Source organism: Lytechinus pictus, chromosome 12, assembly GCF_037042905.1.
Source record: "Lytechinus pictus isolate F3 Inbred chromosome 12, Lp3.0, whole genome shotgun sequence".
Classification (NCBI taxonomy): domain Eukaryota; kingdom Metazoa; phylum Echinodermata; class Echinoidea; order Temnopleuroida; family Toxopneustidae; genus Lytechinus; species Lytechinus pictus.
The window spans coordinates 6,905,587-6,923,814 of record NC_087256.1 but is presented as its reverse complement, the minus strand read 5'-3'; the positions used below and the strand labels follow the sequence as shown (position 1 = coordinate 6,923,814).

Genomic DNA, 18,228 nt, shown 5'->3' with positions numbered 1-18,228 from the left:
ATGAAACAAGTAAAAGGAGAGGATAAGAGACAAACTAATGAGACAACGGACAATGACAATAAGTGTAACGAGAAAATCATAAGCTACTTGTATGTATACGTTATCTCTTTAAAGGGCAAGTCCCTCCCAACAAAAAGTAGATTTGAATAAAAAGAGAAAAATATATCAAGAATAACACTGAAAATTTAATCAAAATCAGATGTGAAATAAAATAGTTATGACAATTTTAAGTTTCGCTTAATTTCACCATGGACCTATAGGTCCATGATTTCACAAAACAGTTATATGCACACCCTGGCTGGTATGCAAATGGAGAGACTGATGACGTCATCCACTCACTATTTCTTTTGTATTTTATTATATGAAATGGTCTAATTTTCTCCTCATTGTCAAGTAAAACAACGATTAATTCCTCCCTGAACAAGTGGAATTGGCATTTTGTAATACTATATGGTCCAGTCAAGTTGGTCCTTATTGCCAAATCTATATAAAAAATGAAATATTGTATAATTCAAACAATAAACACAAAAGAAATAGTGAGCGATGGACATCATCGACTGACTCACCTAGTTGTGCATATCACTGTTTTGTGAAAAATAAGCGAAACTTTAAAATGTCATAACTTTCTTATTTTACATCCGATTTTTATAAGATTTTCAGCACTATGCTAGTTTGATTTTTCTCTATTTATTCAAGTCAGCATTTTCCTGGAGTGGACTTGACCTTTAACAGAGAAATATTATAATCCCCACTTCGTAAGTAAAAAAAGTAAGTAAAATGAAAATATTTATTACAGTAAATGGCAGTGATATAACCTGATACACCAACTTATTTTTTCGACAAAAAAACTTATTAAATCTATTAGTGCGGCTCTGAAAAGGTATATATTCAAATTTGAGTAGATTGTTTAGGGGAGAACAAGAGAAAAGGAACGAGTGTATACTATAACTTTTTTTACAAATAATTATGCAGTTTACTGATACAAAAAGATCAATGACAACAAAAATCGCAAGGCCTACGCTGAGAATTATGCGTGAAAAAACTCCCCTGTCTTCACAAGTAATAACGATTCCCAACTTCACCCCCCCCCCCCCCACCATCACCAATCCGGCCATAGTTCATTTACATTCATTGCACAGGACATCAGGACAGTGGCTTTACAGCGGTGTTACTGTTGAAAACGAAAAACTATATTGTTGGCCGTTCACACATCAGTCAGGGAGGTCTCGAACTGAAGTCGTTGTGTAATCCCCGGGGGTACAGTCAATTACTCGAAGCAGCATATCTCCGTGGTATAATCGTTCTGGCGATTGAAAAAATAAACATAAACTCATTTACACTATAGTTAAGGTGCAAAGTTTTTTATGACAAGAAAATAACTTGAATATTTTGTCTCAGATTTCTTGGAGGTCATGTGAAACAGGTAGAGGAGGGATAAAGTGAATGGAGCTATTGATTGATTAGAGGCTATTAAATAGTGGTAAAATTAATAGGGTTGAAAGCTTGCATGGAAGAGAGAATACACCATCTCAATTTAAACTAGAAGTAATATGGGCTTGAAATAATCATATCTAAATTAAATAGACTAAAAATCACCGAGCAAAACACCGACAATTTTATCAAAATCTGATATAAACAAGTTCAGTTATTTAATTTCAAAGTTTGGCGATATTTTGGTGGAAAAGGTTATGTTCATGATAAAATTGAATATGCAGTAGGTATGATGATTATGTCATATCCATATTTCCCCTTATCTCATATTATAACCATAATAATGTTTCACAATTTTCAAACACGTGTATGCCTATATGATATGACTCCCTTATAACAAAAAAGTTGCAGCAATTGTTATCTTACACATTCGATTAGCAGTCAAATCATTTTTTTTTTCCATTCTTGGAGGACAAAATTTGAACATTGGCCCTAATTACATAATGATACAATACAGATTGTATTGTATCATTATCATCATCTTCGGCTTGCTCAATCATGAAGACATGGGAAGTAATGCAAACTTTAATGCCATAATGTTGTTATTCCTTAAGGCGACCGCACACCTTACGACTGGTCTGCGACCCGATTTAGGAACAAATCGCATTTTGCTCATTTTCTGAAGATGTGAATGGAACATATCATTTTATTTGAGGTTGAAATTAATTGAAATAATAATATTATAACAATTTTGAAAGATTGCAAGTCCTTATTCTGGAGTAAAGTCCAAATTAGGTTCAAATCGTGGCCAATCGTAAGACTGCTATGACGTCATTACGACTAGATATTAAATTCGCTTTTATTCTAAGAAGGATGATAGCATAGTCACAAATTTGATCATAGGTATTCGTATGATGATTTCGAACATTACACAGTAAGATATTCCAAGTCTCAATATTAGCATCAAATTCTATTACATTTTATTCTGAAATCGGGTCGCAGGCCAGTCGTAAGGTGTGCGGTGGCCTTTAGGCTTATCTAATTTCGATCAAATCAGTGTTTTGTTTGTTTTATTTTGCATCTGCTCAAATCATATCATTATCAGCCTAGAGTACCCCTTTGAGTAGTGTTGATTCATCATAATATTTTTTTAAGTGTTGACATTTCGTGGAATAAACATTCAAAGATCAGTAGAATATTTTGACTCGCCGTCTCCACTATCCATGGACTATCCGACCCACTGTTGTCGACAAATAAAAGGCGTCAGGGGTCCGTTGCAGAAAGAGTTGCGTTTACACGCAAGTCAAAAAATCAGTCTCAAGTCCCAAATGCGCGCTGTTAATTGGTTGAAAATCAAGCTGCGCATGATTTTTAGAGTTGTTGCAATCGATTGCAACTCTTTTTGCATCGGGCCCTTATCAGCAGATGAGAGAAAAAAAATCCGGTGACTGAAAGGAGGAGAAGGGGGTGATGCAGTGGTAGTCTAGTTCTAGACGATTTCAAACGAATCTATTTGCACCACGATATACTAGTAATACGTTCTATTCCGTGCGTACGCCCAGCCGAGTGTGCGCGCAAAACCGAGAACCTGTACTCCGTACACTGTTTGTCTTTTTTCATTTGTCTGATTTATGGTCGACAATTTCACCCCCCCCCCCAGCCGCCCCCGGCCATCCTCTCATCATGGATAGCCCCCTGAGTTTGAAAAGAATTCCATATCAATAAATCAAGGACATTGTAATGTAAATCTCGGATGCAATCTCATTTATATTCAATATTCTACATTAACCCAGGGAGCTCCCCGTGTATTAACCCATAGTATACTCACGGGACTAGAGTAGATTATGGTCAAAATATCTAGCAAAATAAATTGTGAAAACAGAAATTATGCACTAACCACGATTATATGGATGAAGGTCTATCGTGTGGCAGTATCCTGACATCGAGGCACAGACTGGAACCTCAAAAAACGAAAAGTTCTCTCCTTCTACCCCAGTCTCGATCGGCCATTTTGTAATGAATTTTGAAAGAATTAGGAGAGCTACCGCGACAGAACTTTTCGTTTTTTGAGGTTCCAGTCGGTGCCTTGATGTCAGGATACTGCCACACGATAGACCCTCATCCATATAATCGTGGTAAGTGCATAATTTCTGTTTTCACAATTTATTTTGCTAGATATTTTGACCATAATCTACCCTAGTCCCGTGAGTATGGGTAAATACACGGTGAGCTCCTGGGCTCCCGCCCGCTTTGCGGGCGGGTGCTCCCTGGGTTAAATCTACATTTGTATGATTCGATTACACAACAGGCACAAACCTAACAATAAACACATTGAAATCCGTGTATGGGGGGATGACTGAAATATTTTGGCATTTTTTTGCAATCATGTTTTAGATATGCAAGGAATTGCCAATGACATGTCCACAGTGGCGTACCGTGGGTCACGGCGTTGGGGGGGGGGGCACCAGCAAAAATTTTGAATCACTGAGTGAGTGCGCTAGTGACCGTGCGAAGCGCGCTCAGTTGCCAGTTATACTGACCTAAGTAATAGAGACATTTTAAGGACAATGTCATTAAACTGATATGTATCTCACTGATCAAATAATGCGAGCGCGAAGCGCGAGCTGAAATTTTTTTAAATTCACACCTAAAAAGGGACATTATAATCAAATTTGTGTAATCATGATAGGTACCTGTCTCGCTAAACAATGCGAGCGCGAAGCGCGAGCTGAAAATTTAGATAATTCAGACCTGAAGTGGGGCATTCTAAGGTTTTTTTGTAAGAATTAACTAGGACCATACGTATTTCATTAACCAAATGATGCGAGTGCGAAGCGCGAGATGAAAATTTTTGATATTCAGATCAGAAGGGACATTTTAAGGACTGATTTTAGGAATTTATGAAAAGCAGACATATCTCACCAATCCACTAATGCGAACGTAACCACGGACAGGAAATGTTTCATATATACGAAGACCTTAACATGGGGCAATCACTTTTTGAGTCGTGAAAAAGAAGCATATGTCACTACATAAAACAATGATAACTCAAGTGCTAGGAAATATATTTGGTTTATATTGACTTGAAAACGGGATGTTTTAGTACAAGTCAACAGGATTATATATCACGTTAAACAGACAATGCGAGCACCAGGAACAATGAAGACGTAGGCCCTGGGCAAATTATGTTTCCTAAAGTTATGATAAATATGTTTCTTATGTAATGTAAAACATAATAATAATATAATTATAATATAATATAACATTATAATGAATAATATTTTCTTCTTTCCCACTACGTTTCTCTTCCTTTCTCCCTCTTTTCTCCTTTTCCCCTTTCCCCGTTTTTTTTGGGGGTCAGCCGATGGGGGGATGTGCCCCCCCCCATGCCCCCCCGTAGTTACGCCACTGTATGTCCATGTGGCAAATACCCCTCCAATATTATTATCTTTTTACCCTATGATGGTTTAATGGTTTTATTAGAGATTACATTCAAAATTTGTTGACATTCCATCTTATTCTTAAAGGAGAATGAAACCCTTGAAACCAGCTGAATCCATATCAAAGAGAAAAATCAAAGAAACATATTGTTGAAAGTTTGAGGAAGATTGAATGAATGATAAGAAAGTTATGAGCATTTGAATATTGAGATCACTAATGCCATGTAGATCCTCCAATCGGCAATGCGACCAAGATCTGTGATGTCACACACGTACAACTCCCTCATTACTTTAGTACTTATTTCACTTATATTCTCACTTTTATAGAGTCTATCACAAGGTGAGGTGTTCTTAATTATGAGATGACAATTAAGTACAGAGGTTTCACAACATCATATCATTGATGAATTATTTGTCATATGATTAGAATGAGCAAAAAGAGATGTTTTGGGGTATATTTTCAGTGTCCAAATGGGAGAGTTGTACGTGTGTGACATCACAGATCTTGGTCGCATTGCCAATGGGAGGATCTCCATAGCATTAGTGATCTCGACATTCAAATGCTCATAACTCTTTTATTGCTAGTCCTATTTTACTCAAACTTTTGTTGATCTTATTCTTTGATTTTTCTGCTTTCACAAAAGCTAACTTGCTCCAAGAGTTTCATTCTCCTTTAATCCCTTCCCAAAGACCCCAACATTGATGAATTGGAAGAAACGGGTTTTTTTCTTCAATGTTATTAAGGACATAAGTATTTCGTTTGGAAATGGTGAACTGGCTCTTTATTTGCATTTTATGATTCAATAATATTGTTTTATTTGTTAAGCGGTATTTTAGGAAGAATTTTGACCAATAAAACAATTATCTCTTGTGATTTTTTGTCATTTCTTTCGTAAAAAGTGGGGGGATGTTTGTACAGGCCACCCCCCCCCCTCCCCCGGGATTTACGCCAGTGTCAGAAATGACCACTATTCAAAATCACCAGCTACATTGTCTGTTGCGGTAGAGAAAATATGGATCTACGAATTTTCTAAACAGAAGCTTAGAACATGTAAGGGTGTCCAAACTCCAAAATTAATTAAATAATTAGCTCCATTTCTAAAATCTTACTTTGCTTCGCAAGCTTCGTGAAGAACATGAAAAAGAAACCCAAATTAACACACACGTGCGAATATCATACTGTACCTCAAGGTCTTTGGATTCTTGATTCTTCAGGGTGAGGAACTATCTGACCATCTTGACACTGATGTCGTCCTGCTCCTAAACTTGTCCGATTCCATGGGGCAGTATTTGATCGTATGGGCATTGTCACCCTTGGCCCCGCAGATGGGGCACGTGTAAGCCCGAAGAACAGGGCAGATTACCTTCCCTACATCGTCCTTCAAAACATGGGAGCTGTAGAAGCTCAGAGTTTCTTTATTGTTCTTGCAAAAGACGCAGTAGGAGTTTAGGTATTTCTTCCTTTCTTGAGAAGTGGAGAGAGCAGTGTCATCAGGGCTGTAGCTGAAGATGAATTCTTTGCCATGCATGCCATGCGGAGAAGGTGAAGAAGATGATGGGACAGGTGGCGGTGATGATACGGTGCGTGATGGGGTTACAGGTGGCCAGGAGAACTGCGGGGATTGTGGACTCTGCTGAGGCTGTGGCGGGGAGCATGGGGATGAAGGCAATGTCCGTGAATAACAACAGTTCGATTTACCGATCAACTCGCTTAGGTCCAGCCCTTTCCCTTCGAAAAGATCCCAAGAACACATCTCCATTGTAATCGTAAGTTCTTAAAAACTTTCTGAAGCAAGAGCTCGGAAAGCAGGACACGGGTGCAGTGGACGGTACTCGTAGTATGCAATGCGTCAAAATTGTTTTGGTGAACCACATACTGCAAACCGAACCCCCACTTTGCGGTCAAGCAAAGTTCGAGATTACGCAATTTTCTCATCACCCCAACTTTCACGATGGTGGGGGAATAACCCCTGCTTAGTTTTATTTCAGGCGGCACTAAACATTTAATATATTTTGCTTGTATCAAAATTGATTCTAGCGTAGTGATATGGTTTCACATTTTGAAGTAGATCAATTATTATAAAAAATGTAACATAATTATTGAATTATTCTCATTTTAGGGGAATTTTGCATTTAGCTGAAGCGTTGATTAAGCTGAAATAAATGACAAAGACTGGGCAATAGTGATTAATGAGACCGAACGCAACTTCTGACCTCTGGGCCGAACGGTGCGGCTGGAGAAACAATAGTCTAGAAATCTAAACATTTTACTTTCAGTGAAAGGAGCAGTGGTCGATGGGTGACTGGGATCTTTCCCGGATCTTTCAGATCAAACTCGTTTGGAAAATGAATCAAGGTAGCGGTAATTGTTTTTAGTATTGTATACGCCATAGTATGTGGCTACAAAATGATAATCTCCAGAATAGTTTGCACAATCGGATCGAAGGATTTTTGTTCAGGAGAAGCCGGGAGGAGAAGGTATATGAAATGTAGAAGGAAAAAAAAGAGAAGGAAGATGGGAGGGATAAGGAGTGGAAGGGAAAAAGGGAAGAAAGAAAGAAAGAAAAAGAAAGACAGACAGAAAAAGGAAAGAAAGAAATAAAGAAAGGGAAGGAAGGAAGGAAGATAGAAAGAAAGAAAGAAAGAAAGAGAGAGAGAGAAAGAAAGAAAGGGAAGAAAGAAAGAAAGAAAGAAAGAAAGAAAGAAAGAAAGAAAGAAAGAAAGAAAGAAAGAAAGAAAGAAAGAAAGAAAGAAAGAAAGAAAGAAAGAAAGAAAGAAAGAAAGAAAGAAAGAAAGAAAGAACGAAAGAAAGAAAGAAAGAAAGAAAGAAAAAGAAAGACAGACAGAAAAAGAAAGAAAGAAAGAAAGGGAAGGAAGAAAGAAAGAAAGAAAGAAAAAGAAAGACAGACAGAAAAAGAAAGAAAGAAATAACGAAAGGGAAGGAAGGAAGGAAGGAAGAAAGAAAGAAAGAAAGAAAGAAAGAAAGAAAGAAAGAAAGAAAGAAAGAAAGAAAGAAAGAAAGAAAGAAAGAAAGAAAGGAATGAAGGAAGGAAGAAAGAAGAGAGAAAGAAGAAAGGAAGGAAGGAATAATAAAAGAAATAGATAAAGAAAGACAGTAAGAAGAAAGGAAGGAATGACGGAGAAAGAAAGAAAAATAAGAAAAAATATACCGGGTCTGCTGGTGGAGAATAGCATGACAAATCGCAGAAATACCACACATCGAAATAGCCTGTCCTATATCACCCAGAAATCTGTTATTTGTCAAAGGGACATTATTCCCATTTCATGTTTTCAAGGTTCTCTGTCTCAAACGAACTGATTATCAGATTTATGATTTTCTTTTCAGATAGCTGAACATTATTTTACCTCAATTTATTAGGCCTACATATCGTGCAAACGTTTCCAGGCTTTTTTAAATACATTTGCCCGCTTTGTGTGGGAGCCAGATTCATGCAGATTCATATTCAATTTCAGTTTAATATTTATCCATGCCTTAAAAGGAAAGAAGACGAAGGTCATATAAATTTGACCTCATCTGCAGGGACCTGGGAACGATTTTTTCAGTGGGGGTGCTGAAATCTCTCTCCTCAAAGGTGGGGGAGGGCACAATTGAGTTTTCCAATTTTCGTTTATACACACACCCACCCACACACATATATATATATATACACATATTAATATATATGACAGTCACTTCTTAGCTTTATTCTTATAAAAGAACATAAATATATAATTAAATAATTCGAGTGCGAAGCGCGAGCTATTTTTTTTTTGGGGGGGGAGGAAATTTCATGTATTTTGTCCTGAAAATGTAACATTTTGAGCAATGTTTGTGGTCCCGAACAAGATGCGTATATATGTAACAAATAATAACTGCGAGCGCAATCAGCATGAGCAGATATTTTTAATATACGCTCGGCCTGATCGAAAGGGACCTGTCATAAGGACTGTTTGCAGTTACCCATGAAGACGATACATATATCAACAATCAAATAATGCGAGAGCGAAGCGCGAGCTAAAAATATTGACATTTCTACCTAAATGCTGGACATTCTAAGCACTTTTTGTAATTATGAACAGGATAAATATATAACTATACAATTGATGCGAGCGCGAAGCGCGAGCGGAAACAAAATTGAGATTTCAGACCTAAAAATGAGACATTCTAAGCACTATTCTAATCATGAACAGGATCGGTATATAACTATACAATTGATGCAAGCGCGAAGCGCGAGCGGAAACAAAATTGAGATTTCAGACCTAAAAATGAGACATTCCATGCACTTTTCTATCATAAACAGGATAGGTATATAACTATACAATTGATGCGAGCGCAAAGCGCGAGCCGAAACAAAATTGAGATTTCAGACCTAAAAATGGGACATTATTCATGTTTTGTAAATCAAGAAAATAATGGGTAATTTGGTATATTCCTATATTAATAATGCGAGCGCGAGCAGAAAATCTTTGATATTCTGATTTGAAACTTTATGATTTAAGCACGTTTAAAGGGGTACTCCATGCAGACTGAATGTAATATGGTATGAACAGATAAAGAAAAATCAGATAAACAAAAGAATGAAGATTTGATCAAAATGAGACAAGGAATATCAAAGTTATTGCATTGCCGATGAAACAGTTTTAGGCATGTCTTCATTAATATTCAATGAGCAAACTGATGATGTCATATCCCCCACTTGTTCTTTTGTATTTTATAATATAAAATTAGATTCATTCAATATTTTCCCTTCAAGAACCGAAACAATTGAATTGACAACTGATTTAGTCCATTAGATATTCTTTGCTGCAACTTTTTTCATTATAAGGGAGACATATCATTCACACTGGTATGAAAAAAATGAAACAGTTTTGATTCCATGTAATAACATAAAAAAAAGGATAGTAGGGATGTGACATCATCAACCCACCTATATATTCATGACGACATGCATATCACCGTCTTCACAAAATATTGCTTAACTTTGAAATTAGATAACTTAGCTAATTGTTATCAGATTTTGATAAAATTTATTTATTTTGATAAAATGTATTTGAAATAAATATTTTCAGCCTGAATAAATTCAATCTGAATAAACATGCGTGCGCGTGTTTAGATTTAGACCTAGTATCTGGATATTCTAAGTACATTTCTTTGTATTATAAAAATCAATAATGCGAGCGCGAAGCGCGAGCAGAAAATAATTGATATTTCGATCTGAAAAAGGGTGAAATTAAACGCTATTTCAAGTGCTGTGTCGGACAATTCTGAAGGGGGGGGGGAGGTTTCCACAAAACGTCGTTCATTTTCATTACATTTCTGTCCGTTTATCATATACCTATACACCTGTACCAGATTTCCAGGAGGTGGTGCCTATGGAAACACACGCAGCACCCCCGTTTCCCAGCAGGGCCATGAAACAGGGCGAAAAAGACTGTAAAATTTGATTTCGATTGTCTGACTTGTAATTGTTTATACAAAACACGGGTGTTCGGGCGCGTGAACACTTGATTCGACATAAAACCTGGAAGTTTCAAGTACTACATAACACCCATGTCCCTCCAATAGAGATATATTACTAGTTTGCTAGTATCTCTGGTCCCTCCCTGCTATCGAGGAGTGTATATGGGTTATCACGTATACCGCGTGCGACCATGTCTGTATCGGAGTGCCGGAGCTTGATCTGTTGATTAAGTCGCGTTAGGAGGGATACATGTTATTGGAATATGTGAAAGACAGTAGTAAATGATTTGTGAATGTCGGATGTGATTATTATGTACATTATAACATATTTAAAAAAAATACAAGGGGAACCTGATTTCGTGGGGGTGCTGTCTATGGAAATAATACACGCAACACCCCGGGGGGGGGGGGGGCACTCAGTATATAATGCATAGTGGGTATGTGCCGCGGAGGGGACCCCCATTTTTACACTCAAATTTCCGATCCAAGGCATAGCATTTTTGTCTTATTGAGAAAAAGAACAAAGAAAGCCGTTCCAAGGCATAGCATTTTCTTCTTATCGAGAAAAAAGGAAGACAGAAATCCGCTCCAAAGCGTCGCATATTTTTCGTTACGCCGTTCCGGTCGCATTGAAGCTGCAATTTTTGGTGAAAAGCGGCCGAGAGCGCTGTCCGACCATCGCCTCTGGCTAGCTGGATCATGCACGCATGCCCGTTCCATAGGGATGCGTACAAACTCACACGCTGGCGATCCGTTCCAAGGACCCCCGTTTTTACAAACATTTGTCGTTCCGAAGCCCGTTCCGAGGACCCTCCTTTTTACAATAAGCCCGCTCCAAGGCCCCCGTTTTTTGCCTCGCCCGCGGCACACCCCTACCACTTTTTTGGTCGAGTGCCCCCCCCCCCCCGGGACAACACCCCCAGGAAAATTTCTGGGGGTGCTGAAGCACCCCCAGCACCCCCGCTTACCAGGTCCCTGCTCATCTGGTACATAATGCTACTTTTTTTTTTTTTAACCAGGTGGATGTGTGTTCCTTTTACTTTTACAACAGATTTTAATCTAATAACTGGATGAGATCTTTGCAGCACAGCTATACAGTGCATATAAAAAAGGGACAGTTTTGAAAAGTCTATTAAAAAATTGTTTCAAATTATGACATCAATTTTGTTCATGCTTGAGCGAACACGGGATGTTTTTGTCTGAGGTTGAAAAGGAGGCTTGCGCCAAAATGGCATAAAATGGTAAATATGATGATCGGACTTCTTGCTAATCAGCAGACTTCCTCTTAACCTTTTCATTAAAGGACAAGTCCACCTCAACAAAAACTTGATTTGAATAAAAAGAGAAATATTTAACAAGCATAACACTGAAAATGTCATAAAAATCGGATGTAAAATAAGAAAGTTATGACATTTTAAAGTTTCGCTTCATTTCACAAAACAGTTATATGCACATCTCGGTCGGTATGCACATGAGAGAACTGATGACATCACTCATTCACTATTTCTTTTGTATTTTATTATATGAAATATGAAATATTTTGATTTTCTCGTCATTGTCATGTGAAATGAAGTTTCATTCCTCCCTGAACACGTCGAATTCCATTATTTTAACATTTTGTGCTTCAGGCAAGGAGGTCCTAATCATCAAATTCGTAAAAATTGAAATATTGTATAATTCAAACAATAAAAACAAAAGAAAGAGTGAGTGAGTGACATCATCGACTCTCTCATTTGGATGTAACTGGCTCGTTCATATAACTATTTTGTTAAAAATAAGCGAAACTTTGAAATGTCATAACTTTCTTTATTTACATCCGATTTTGATGAAATTTTCAGCATTGTGCTTGTCTGATTTTTCTCTATTGATTCAAATCAACATTTTTCTGAGGTGGACTTGACCTTTAAGTTTGCCATTATTTTCGAATTATGCGGTAAAAATTCATTTTCGAATCTGTTTATTTGCTTGAATTGTTCTGTTGTTGTTTCTTTTTGATATGTTCTATTTTAGCTTTCACTATTCCTTCTTTAAGCAAAAACAAAATTTTTTAAACCAAAGTATTTGAGAGCATGTATTTTGTTTCCAAATCCTTTCATTGTGTGTGCTACAAAGTTTATAGTGCCTTTGAACAGTGGCATACAGATGGGCGGGGGCTCGGGGTGTCCCCCCCCCCCCCCAATAAAAACACAGAGTGGAAAGGAAATGAAAGGAAAGATAGAAAGTGAAAATGATTTATTTTCTGAGTATTATGTCAAAATCTATCACAAAATTTGATATTTTAATGAAAAAGTGGAATTTTTGCTTGCTCGCTTCGCTCGCTCACAACTTTTTAAATACATTTTATCCGATCTGCCATATCTAGCTCCATCAAAATTGGCTCAATACATTGCCATTGAAAGACATGAATCCTTTCCTGTTTGTCCTGTCAAGCACATAATTAAACTTGGTCAAGGAATCAATAACCTCTTGAAAATAGGATTTATGTTTTTTAAGTTACCATAACATAATTTGTTTCACATAATAAAAATTTATTTGAACAATTACAAGATCTCTCAATTAATAATGCAAATCTTCTTGCTTGGGTTGACAAAAAGTCTTCTTTTCTTACTTATGAAGGAAAATTCAAAGATTAAAGAATTCTTAATGAAAAAAAACAAAATAATTCAAGTAAATAAATAAATATATTTATAAATGAAATTTGACAGCATGATTCGAAAATCATGGCAAAGATAATGAAAAGGTTAAGAGGAAGTCTGATGATTATCAAGAAGTCTGATCATCAAATTTCTCATTTCTGCCATTTTGGCGCAAGCCTCTTTTTGAACTTCGACAAACACGTCCTGTGTTTGCTCAAGCATGAACAATTTTTTTTTAATTGGCATTTCAAAGATAAGATTTCAGAGCATCTATTAACATCAAAATATAGATATCATAATTTGAAACAAATTTTTTAGACTTTTCAAAACTGTCCCGTTTTTTTTATACGCACTGTATAGGACACAAGCTCATTACCCACAACAACAATACTTGCAACAAAAATAACTCATTTTTGCGAGGCTTTGGTCGAAAGGACAAGCCCACCCCCAACAAAATGTTAATTTTGATAATAAGATAAAAATCAAACAAGCAAAACGCTGAAAATTTCATCAAAATCGGATGTGAAGAAAGCTATGACGATTTAAAGTTTCGCTTAATTTCACAAAACAGTTCTACGCAAATTCTGGTCGGTATGCAAATGAGGACACTGATTACGTCATCCACTCACTATTTCTTGTGTGTTTTATTATATGAAATATTTTGATATTCTCCTCAATGTCAAGTGAAACGACGATTATTTCCTCCCTGATCATGTGGTATTGGCATTGTTTGATAATATATGGTTCAGTCAAGTTGGTCCGTAATGTCAAATCTGTAAAAAAATGTAATATTGTACAATTCTAACAATAAAAAAACAAAGGAGACATCATCGACCGTCTCATTTGCATTCCACTGAGTTGTACATATCACTGTTTTGTGAAAGATAAGTGAAACTTTAAAATGCCATAACTTTCTTATTTTACATCAGGTTCTGATGAAATTTTCAGCGTTATGCTAGTTTATTATTTCTCTATTTATTCAAATCAATGTTTTCCTGGGGTGGACTTGACCTTTAAATTGGTCAAACATGGACCTGTACATGGAGGATTATCTATTGTTACTGGGGGTGCTGTGACAATGCTCAGTACCCTCCGGTAACAATAGAATAATCCTCCGTGGACAGGTCCCTGTGGTCAAACCTAAAGACCTTGTATCTTTTCATGTACTCAGTCTGATCATGGATTTAGAAGGATCCATGGTCTTATATTTCGAGGTATCTCAAAACATAAAACAATTTTATATAATGTCTGCACTTCGTCAAACAAGTGTATGGCGCCCCTGTGTAAATGCAACGATCACATCACAGAAACCGACCGATGATTTGTCATAATAGCAGTTTCTTTGGTGAGACTGTTTTCATTTCGCGGTGACTGACTCGACACAGAATATTTTGTAAATACTTTGCTGCGAGGTTATTCTCTATCTTGTATACAATGTGCAGATAAATAATAATTCATGGAAACAATTTTTTTTCTTCCGTTCGCTTTTTTTTATACCTGATATACGAATACTTCCCATTTCTGCGAGAATCATTCCGTTCTTATCTTGTTTTATTATATTTTATACTTTTTTCTTTATATAATTATGGTTGGTTCTTTAGGTCCATGGTTCTATAGTCACATATTTCCAGTGAAAGGTAATGTCTTATTACTGCTCACATTTTTGTCTGAAATCATGAGTAATCGTAATACATTTGATTCTTAAATAAAGTTAAGCACTATTCTTGGGGTGGCCTAATCACTGAATCAGCCCCCTTGCAACAATGTCCCTTGTTTTTGTTGTATCAATGTTAAGGGGAACAGGAATGATGAACAATCCATTGATTAAAGGTCATGTCCACCCCAGAAAATTGTTTATTTGAATCGATAGAGAAAAATCAAACAAATATATCGCTGCAAATTTCATCGAAATCGGATGTAAAATAAGAAAGTTATGACATTTTTAAGTTTCGCTTATTTTTCACAAAACAGTTATATGCACAACTCGGCAATATGCAAATGAGAGAGTCGATGATGTCCATCACTCACTATTTCTTTTGTTTTTTATTGTTTGAATAATACAATATTTCAATTTTTACAAATTTGACAATAAGGACCAACTTATAACTTTACCATAAACTGTTAAAATAATGGTAATTCCACATGTTCAGGGAGAAATAAAACTTAATTTCACTTGACAAGGAGGAGAAAATTAGAATATTTCATATTTCATGTAATAAAATACTAAAGAAATAGTGAGTGGGTGACGTCACCAGTCTGCTAACTTGCATACCGACCAGGATGTCCATATAACTGTTTTGTGAAATTAAGCGGAACTTTAAAATGTCAAATCAACTTTTTGTTGGGGTGGACTTGCCCTTAAAAAAAGAGAAATCCAAATTAGCCACAAGTGAAAGTAGCGTTGGGAACAAACGCCTAGTCTGCAGGCACAGACCCTGATTGAAACTTTGATTAACAAGTGTGTCTCCACGCAAAGACTAGCACATACAAAACTTGCTGTTTCAATCAGAGCAAGACGGCCTTCAGTACAGACATAAGGCATGAGTAGGCTGCATATTCAGACCCTTAACTCGAGTGAAGGGTTGCACAGCAGACTATTAAACAAATGCCCGACTCGACAGTTAAAGGTATTGTTTAACTTTGTGAGCAGCCGATTAAAAAATTATCAAACCAAGATGAAACATGTGTACAAGTGCATGTATTAGAACTAATAAACCCTGAAAACAACCATTAGTGAGAATGAAAAGCTAAAACTACAAGGCAAACCCCGATTTTGTAAATGGCGTCTTATAGACGCCTAAATAGTACACATAAGTGTATGGGATGAAATTAAGATGGTGTTTTCGGTCACTTTATATTTTAATTTTTGAAGCACTAAATAATTATTTTCGAACGCAATTTTTTCTGGGCTTAATTTTTGTAACATATCACAGACACAGGTGACAAGTGTGACCTTCTAGCTCAGATTTTTTTAAAGTCAAACCAATGTTAACCAATCACTTTAATTCATGAACTCCACCCATCGAGTTTCTCTATTTGGTCACCGTACACCCGATGCTTTCTGAAAGCACTTAATTTCATACCGCCATCTACGACATATAATAGTTAGTTTGGTAGCAAAGTTGTCAAGATTTCCTATTTTGAAACCTGGAAAGGATCCCACTTTAGTGTCTACTTACAGACCAATTTCTTTATTATCAACCCTTTCAAAGTCGTGGGGAAAAAAGATTGAAAACCATCTGACTTAGTCTTCGGATAAGAAGAAAAAGTTAAACCCTCTTCAATCAGGATTCCTTTAATATCGTAGCGTTAAGGAGTCAGACTCGAAACAGAATACATTTAGCATTGAAGGACAAAAAATATACCGTGGCAATTTTTTTTTTCTAGACCTGGAAAAGACCTATGATTCGTTATTGAAAGGAGGTCTTTTGAGATATTAGTGGAAAATTATGCTTTTTTGATAGATTTTTTTTAAAGAATAGATATGGCAATGTTTAAGTTAACAATAGTATGTCAGAAAATTACGTATTAGAAGACGGTATCTCACTTCAAGTCCTTTCCTTTTTACATTGATGTTAAATGACTTAAAGATTAAAGGAAATGGAGTGAAATTATCATGTTACGCCTATGATATTTTAGAGTGAAGGTTTTGCGAAATTCACCAAATAATGATAAAGTAATGGATTCTTAATCTTATAATTTTGTGATTTCTCGTGTAAGTAGAAGAGCGTGCACCCCCCCCCCCAAGTGGCATTCTTATAAGAGCTTTACAGTTATTTGACATGCCCATACAACATAATCAGATACATATTTTCATGTACGCTTAACGAAAATTAGCCGTTGTGAAAGTTTTTGTTTTTTTACAAATGCCATATCATCTAATATGGGGAGCAGTTACTCGGTAAATTGCCAATTCGTCTACTGCCATTCCGTCCACTCACCACATGGTCTACCTTCATTTTGTCTACTGCCATTTCGTCCATCAACATTTCGTCTATAACCATTTCGACTACCATCCATTTAGACTAATTCCATTAAGGCTAATGCCAACACGTCCATTAATCAGTTCGTCCGATGTTCATTTAGTCCATTAGCCACGTCGGCTAATATCAGTTGGTCCAATATCCAAATCGTCTACTTATCAACTCGTCCAATTTCCATTTCGTCTAATTATCATTTCGTCCACCATCCATTAGGTCCAATAATCAGCTCGTCTAACAACCAAATCGTCTAATAACCATTTCGTCCAATTCCCAAATCGTTCAATAGTCATTTAGTCTAATAGCCAATTGGTCCAATAGCCACTTTGTCTAACACAAATAGGTTGCGTTATCCGAGCGGGGGCGACGAAATGACTTCTTAATTATACCTTGATATTATTGAAGATAAAAAAAAAATTATATAAATCGAGCTTAAAATAGTGTAAAATTATATGACAAGATTTACCAAACAACAGGTGTAAATAACAAATCACAAGAGCAACAAAAGAGTCGAGTCAGCAATACACAGGCACCGAACACGTAGGGCTGCTAGTAGTTGACTGTTTATGATTGTAGACGAAATGAATATTGGACAAAATGATGATTGGCCGACATGTCAATTGGACCTATCGGTAATTAGACCAAATGGCAATCAAACCAAATGATTGTTAGACGAAATGGGTTTAGGCGAAGTGACAGTGGACCAACTACAGTTAGACCAAATGGAACATAGACGAAATGAAAGTAGACTATGTGGTCATTAGAGCATTTGCCTTTAGACCAGTTGGCTATTGGACTAGATGGTAACAGACGTAATGAAAATGGACAAAGTGGCTATTGGACCAATAGGCAAAAAATACAATTAGACCAATTGGCTATTAGACCAAATGATAGACGAAATGGTTATTAGACCAACTTGCTCTTGGACAAAAATAGTAATTGGACGATGTGGATAGTGGACCAACTGATGGTAGACGAAATGACATTAGACCATGTGGTGAGTGGACAAAATGGCAGTAGACGAAATGGCAATAAACCGTTGTGTCATGTGTCGTCATAAAATAAAAGCTGGAAATTAGTAACCTATTACATTCTTTTGATCGATATTTGTCACACATAAAATTTATAATAATAATTATAATAATAATTATACTTGCTTATATAGCGCTTAACACTTACTTTGTCAGAAGTCTCTAAGCGCTCTACAGTATATGCAGCATAATTACCCTGGCTTTAGCAGTATTATATCATTATTAGGGTAAATAGACTTCCTTTTAAAG

General features: G+C 36.4%; 1 protein-coding gene across 1 annotated transcript; it reads right to left on the bottom strand.

Annotated features, from left to right (window-relative positions):
* Nucleotides 1–1,225: 1,225 nt before the first annotated feature.
* Nucleotides 1,226–6,715, bottom strand: LOC129273247 (nanos homolog 1-like). The gene is made up of 2 exons (XM_054910272.2): nucleotides 6,057–6,715; nucleotides 1,226–1,303 (listed from the first exon to the last, which is right to left on the bottom strand). The coding sequence occupies exon 1, from the start codon at nucleotides 6,629–6,631 to the stop codon at nucleotides 6,083–6,085; it is 549 nt and encodes a 182-aa protein (XP_054766247.2). The 5' UTR covers nucleotides 6,632–6,715; the 3' UTR covers nucleotides 1,226–1,303; nucleotides 6,057–6,082.
* Nucleotides 6,716–18,228: the final 11,513 nt, after the last annotated feature.

Bases quoted from the DNA above. Each gene is read 5' to 3' on its own strand.
- LOC129273247 (XM_054910272.2), bottom strand. From the start codon at position 6,631: ATGGAGATGTGTTCTTGGGATCTTTTCGAAGGGAAAGGGCTGGACCTA.